Below are 6,534 nucleotides of genomic sequence, written 5' to 3'. Positions count from 1 at the left end.
CACGGTAAGCTCAAGAAGGCTTGTGTTGTGGGAAGTCAGACAACGATAAATATAATATACATACAAATACTTAACTACATAGAAAACATCCATGACTTAGGAACATTTATATCTGTGCTCATCACATAAATAAATGCCCTTACCGGGATCGAACCCAGGACCATCGACTTCACAGGCAGGGTCACTACCCATACCCACTAGGCTAGACCGGTCATCGCTTTTGAATTGTATTGTTCCCATTTTAATGATTTTGTACTCATTTCAGATAATGCAAAAATAATGTCGGCGGCGCTCCTTCTGCTGACAGCGCAATCAGTGATAGGCGACTGTAACTTCACTACAGAAATTGAAAGTGTGGAAGAGTGTATAGGACTCTACGAATGTTCAGAAACTGTTGGTGATTTAGCTGAATTTGTCCAGCATTGGGACTGCATTGCGGTCAAACAGCGATATATCTGTAATACGCGACACTGTCAATATTTGGTTGAACCTTTGGACAATTATTGGCTGAAAATTAAATTTGTAAACATATCTGACATTCATAGAAATATTTTTGCAATATCTGAGCACATAGTAACAATGACTTTAAACGACGGAAACATCACTTTTATTCCCAATGAATTGTATAATTTCCCTAAACTATCGTCACTTGATATTTCTCATAATAAAATAAACAGTGTTAATTTGTTATTAAGCCTGAAAATGGAAAAGTTAATAATTTTCAATGCATCTTTCAACATGATTTCAGAATTGGAAAAAGTGTCATTTGAAAATTATAAAATTGGCTCAAATATAACTGTCATAGATCTTAGTCATAATGCTATCACAATCATACCTGACAATTATTTCAGTAAATTTTCTAATTTACTTCATTTAAACATGTCATACAATAAAATTAACAGTTTTACCGTGCTAACGTTTGAAGGTTTGGCTCAATTGGAAACGCTTTATTTATCCTACAACAATATAAAAATAATTGATATAAATTTAGCTCGATTTTCAAATCTACAAGAGCTGACATTAGATAACAATGATTTGTCTTCTTTAGAAGAACACAATTTCAAAATGTTGACAAGTCTCATAAAGTTAAATTTAAACTTCAACAATATTTTCTTTATCGAAGACTTTAGTTTTCGGAGAATGATAAATCTTCTGAATCTCCAATTAAATAGTAACAACTTAACAACGATTTCTAAATCAATGTTTATTGATAATGCGGCGCTTCAACAAGTAGATCTATCTAATAATCAAATTCATACAATTGATCCCTTTTCTTTCAGAGGAACAAACATTACTCTGTGCAATTTTAGAAATAATGCTTTAACAATTTTGAGTGAGAGATCTATTTTTTGTGGCATTAAGGTAAAAGAACTTGATTTGAGTGTCAGCAATATTAGCTCACTTGGAGAATACTTATTTTTTGAGTTGCACTCCGAGCTACTGAAGCTTAATTTAAGTTTTAATTGTATTACACATGTGCATGAAAATTCGTTCCGAGATTTAGCATTGTTGGCTGAGTTAGACTTATCTAACAACAAATTGCTAGATTTAGATTTTAACTTGAGTGATCTAAAAAGTTTGAAATCTTTTAACGTCGAAAATAATCAAATAAGTAAAATAATTAAGACCACGTTTCGATGCCTGAAATCTTTGTTGAAAGTGAATTTTTCGAAAAACTCTATAGAAGAGATCGAAATATTTTCGTTTCGTGACCTCGAAGCAGTACAAGTATTAGACTTAAGTAACAATAATCTTCCGGGAGTTGTAGCTCCCTACACATTTCAAGGATTGTCTCTTACCTTCGAACTACGACTCATGCATTCCAAGCTCACTTCCTTGCAAGACGCAGCATTTTTTGGCATGACAGCTCTTACCTTCTTAAACGCGTCTTATGGCGATGTTAAGGTTTTAGGATATGATGTTTTCAATGGCACTACTATCTGGACTCTAGATCTATCTCATAATCTTTTAGAAATGTTTAGAGTTAATAATAGTTACCTGAAACACGTGATGGAAATATATCTTAACTACAATAAGATTGAAAACATATCAAACGAAACTTTTCATGGGCTAACCAATTTAAAGAAAATACATTTAGATAACAATTGTATTTTGCAAATCAGTGTAGGTGCGTTCAGTAGTTTGCACAAAGTCTCATCTTTACATATTTCGTCAAATACAGATATGATGTTAGATGCATCGGTGTTTTCAAATATGGCATTGAGAGATGTAAACCTCCAAAATACCTGGAAACCATTTAGTTTTAGTAATGCTATAAATGTCTCAATAGAAATGTTAGATTTGTCTTTGAGTAATATAAGTAAAGCTAATTCCATTTTGATCTATAAAATTAAAAATATAGAAACGTTGTTGCTTACCTCGAATCATATACGTTATGTAGATAGATATTCATTTCGGAATTTGAGTTCTTTGACTTTTCTAGACTTAAGTAATAATGCCTCAAGGGCCTATTTTAGATTTAAGCTAGTTATTAATTTCGTTTAGTAGTATCACTGTATATATATTGTATGTAAATAAATGTTTTTTTAGTAATAATTGGATATCAATAATTTAAGCAGGATCTTTCCTTGGTACACGTGCGCTTTCTATATTAAATTTGTATAACAACAATTTGGTATCTCTAAAGTTCGGCGTTTTTGATGGACTACCTACTTTACAAGTACTAAATCTAACCAGCAACGCATTACAAAGTTTTCAAGGTAGATTATTTCACAACAGTCACAAATTATCAATCATATCCCTTGATGATAACATGATAGAAGATATTGATTTTCATGAAATCAAAGCGGCAGCAATCCAAAAAATTACTATTGGCGGAAACTTGATACCTTGTGATTGTCTTGTGAAAGCAAAAAAAATTAACTTTGATGGCGTCTCAGTCACTTCTGAGAAATTAAATTTTCACGTTGAAAATGTTGATGGAATTTCATGCAAAGGATCGCAAATGGTTTCAAAAACAGATTATCAACTAATTGACAGCGGAAATATAAAAGAAACGGCAAAAAATGTGAATACAGAAGAGATACATTTTTTAGGAACGATGAATTTAAAAATTCTTAATAATCAACTGGATGCTTTAAAATCTGCGATATATTTTGAAGCTTCATGCTTACTGATTATACTGTGTTTGTTACTTGGGAGCATTTCTTTTATTTACGTTAAGTTTCGAAACAAATTGGTCAAAAGATATAATTTAAGCAGTCGAAGGCGTTTGACAGAGAGTACAGTTGAAATGGAGTTGTAAATCTACAAATCATTAGTAAAACGATTTTGAAACAAATGAGTTTGCAATTGCATTGCTATTAGTACCTAATTAATTTCTTACATTGATATTTAAAATGTCTCAATGTCATAATAAATATAAATAAGTCTATATCTAAGGATTCGCCGTCAGAACTAAAAATAATTACATTAATAGGATGGGATCTTTCCTAGAGTTTTTTTATTTTCATAAATAAAAACCTATTAATTGTTTCAAAAGTTTTATTTCAAACTTATTTTATAACACACATAACATCCTTTAGCTATTCTTTAGTTTGTACTTGACAAACAGTTTTTATATTTACCTTTTAAATCTTCCTTCGTAATTTGGAACAGTAGTAGGAATAGTAGGAGTAGTAGTGGGAGTAGTAGTAAGAGTAGTAGTAGTAGTGCTTGGGTGCCATTGACAAGTTTCGACCTTACTACAATCAAAGTACGCAAGAGCTCTCGATTCGAAAGCATCCGCTCTACTGTTATTGGTACAATTGAACGGCTTGACACATCCTCTTGGTTTGTCATCGCCGAATATTGTGCATATCTTCTTGAGGTAATGTTCATCGGGTACCTGGAAGAAGGCTCAAAGTTACTCAAAGGGCGAAGTGAGCTATGTTCGAAGTTTTCCTAAGAAATCAAATTAGATTAAACGAAAGTTGGCAGGCTCAGTGTCTGCTCAGTGAGTGAGGTAAAGAGAACTGCAAAATTGCATGGACACATTATGGATGAATTCATTCATAGTGACGACGTGATGCGATGTCACGATACCACCTAAGGATCTCGACGCTGGTCTTCCGTGGAAACCCTTCCGAGAGAGCGCAACTACACGCTAAAGTACAAATTTTATATAGGTGCAAAAGTGTCATGTAAATTTAATAAAAATATAATTATTAGTCAATTAAAAACTACAAAAAGAAACTACTGTACATTAAACAGTCATTAATCCGTCATACAAGGTGAAATACATTACCTATATGGGAGGCGTTCGTTCTAGTAGGGATGGCATGGCACTGGAGTATATACCCAATATTTATATTTTTTGTAAGTTTAAAATTTTATAATTAATGAAGATAATCATAACCTCGGAGACAGTGATCCTGGGCCCCAGCTCAATGATGGGTGATACGTCTATGTTGAGCTGCGAATGCTTGAAGGCAGCCAAGCCCGCCATGTTGCCTCGCTCCAGAACGCATTGCCTGAACTTTTTGGCATCAACGCCGCTTCTGCAGAGACAGATCTCGCTTCTGATGCCTGTGAAAATTAACATTTTTACCGTAATATTTCGGCTTATGTACCTACTCATGTTACTGCGGGAGATACTAACATAAAGAAAGATCTCGAGACTAATTGTTCTACATATAGAGACATATATCTTTCTATTAAGCTTTTAATGAACGATAGATATTTTTGACGCAAGTCTGATCCGCTACTTATGATGCTGACTGTACTATTGTGTGGTCGGTAAGTGTGTACAATCAGCAGGAGGGATAGTTGACCCTAGAGACAGTTACGTTGATTGAATCACATGTTTTAGGCGAGTATTTCTCATCGGCAAAGTGGATGGGAAAAGGCCTGGACGTGGACGCAGTCCAATATGTTGGTCCGGTCCAGATCCGCACCGCTCCTGAGTCCACAGTCCACATGGCTCTCCACACCGCCAAGGACAGAACCAGATGGAGAGAGATCGTGAGAGAGAAGGTGATTCAAAAGGGAGGTCACGACCCTCAATACTGAGGATTACGACGCAAGGAGAGAAGGAGGATTTCTCAATAATTCCCAAGAATCCTATAAGCCAATCTGTTTTAAATACCTTCAGCCTCGCATTTCAAGAACTCCGCCTGCAAATAGGTGTTCGACCTGAGCTGGCCCAGCGCGCACATCTGCGGCACCGAGTACCTGCCACTCCCCAGCAGGTGGTAGTCCACGGAGATGTCCCCACCGATGTTATCCACGATCCACGGGAACGTCCGAGTGAAGAATTCCGTGTCTTTATATACGTCTCCGTAAACGGTGATGACGTACGTCGCTTTAGCGAGGGGCAACGCGAGGAATATTAAAAGATACATACTGTCTTAGTATTAATGCGTAATTTATGTTTTTCTTTGTTATATAGACAATTTACACGTGTTTGTGACGAGCTATATTTTTGCTGTCATATTACTCGATATAACTGCATTTGTACTGCGCCATAAACGCAGGGAAATGGCAGCCGTTGGAATTTTATTATTAACCATTAATTTATTTGCCACTATTAAAACATTTTTGTTGTTGTTTATTACATTTTGTATTCTGTTGTAGAATGTGCTTGCTTTAAAATTTGCTCCAAACATTTGAAATTTAATTTATATTTTATAAATTATCTATACTCTGGTACGTACGTATGTTATGTATACAATATATAGTAGGTACCAAAATATGTTGCCGGTTCAAAATAAGACCAACAGTACTATCATGTTGTAATACTTAAATGAGGTGGTGGTATAGTTTTCATAAAAAATTGGCCAAGTGCGAGTCGGACTCGCGCACGAAGAGTTCCGTACCATTACGCAAATGACCGCAAAAAAATCACGTTTGTTGTATGGGAGCCCCACTTAAATATTTATTTTATTTAAGTGGGGCTCCCATATATATCGGCAACAGAAATACATCATCTGTGATTTCAACTGTCTATGTCATGAGATTCAGCCTGGTGACAGACAGACGGACAAACGGACAGCTGAGTCTTAGTAATGGGGTCCCGTTTTTACCCTTTGGGTACAGAACCCTAAAAACTGTTTGACCACCATTACCAAGTGGGGAGCAAGGTAGGCACATTTTACGTAATTAGTGTAATTACACTAATTACGGTAATAAACTGTATTAATAATTCATAGTTCCATTCAACTTGTGGCAATCCTAACTCTATGATCTGTTTAGTGCTGTTAGAATTCCAGGATTAGGCCCAATTGGGGCCTATTCCATCTATCGGGGCCATCGGGCTTTGAGGGGCAGTATGTAAATGATGGCTCTCACCGGCTCCCGTCAAATACTGAGCGTTCTCTCACGTAACGGTAGTGATGGGATGATAAATGTCGATATTTTTTCGATTGATGGTTCAATATGAAAAATTGGTTGCTGATCACCGATTGAATTTCATCGTGTAGGTACAATGAAAAAAATATGATCTGTCGAGCACACATTAAAGTGATTTCATTAAGATTAACTGCCATTACAATACCAACTAATGTACGTTCGTTCGTACGTAACGTACAAACAGTA

General features: G+C 35.5%; 2 protein-coding genes across 2 annotated transcripts; one reads left to right on the top strand and one right to left on the bottom strand.

Moving 5' to 3' along the window:
• The first annotated feature begins 552 nt into the window (after positions 1-552).
• LOC134795109 (protein artichoke-like) lies at positions 553-2,505 on the top strand. Its single transcript, XM_063766942.1, has one exon. It carries the CDS (start codon positions 580-582, stop codon positions 2,503-2,505), a length of 1,926 nt encoding a protein of 641 aa, XP_063623012.1. The 5' UTR covers positions 553-579.
• Positions 2,506-3,583: 1,078 nt separating this feature from the next.
• On the bottom strand, positions 3,584-5,370 carry LOC134795108 (uncharacterized). Its single transcript, XM_063766941.1, has 3 exons — positions 5,087-5,370; positions 4,358-4,527; positions 3,584-3,847 (listed from the first exon to the last, which is right to left on the bottom strand). Exons 1-3 carry the CDS (start codon positions 5,340-5,342, stop codon positions 3,584-3,586), a joined length of 690 nt encoding a protein of 229 aa, XP_063623011.1. The 5' UTR covers positions 5,343-5,370.
• Between the last annotated feature and the right edge of the window lie 1,164 nt (positions 5,371-6,534).

Source organism: Cydia splendana, chromosome 11 (assembly GCF_910591565.1).
Source record: "Cydia splendana chromosome 11, ilCydSple1.2, whole genome shotgun sequence".
Classification (NCBI taxonomy): Eukaryota; Metazoa; Arthropoda; class Insecta; order Lepidoptera; family Tortricidae; genus Cydia; species Cydia splendana.
The sequence above is the reverse complement of the archived record's forward strand: the minus strand, read 5'-3'. Positions and strand labels throughout refer to the sequence as shown.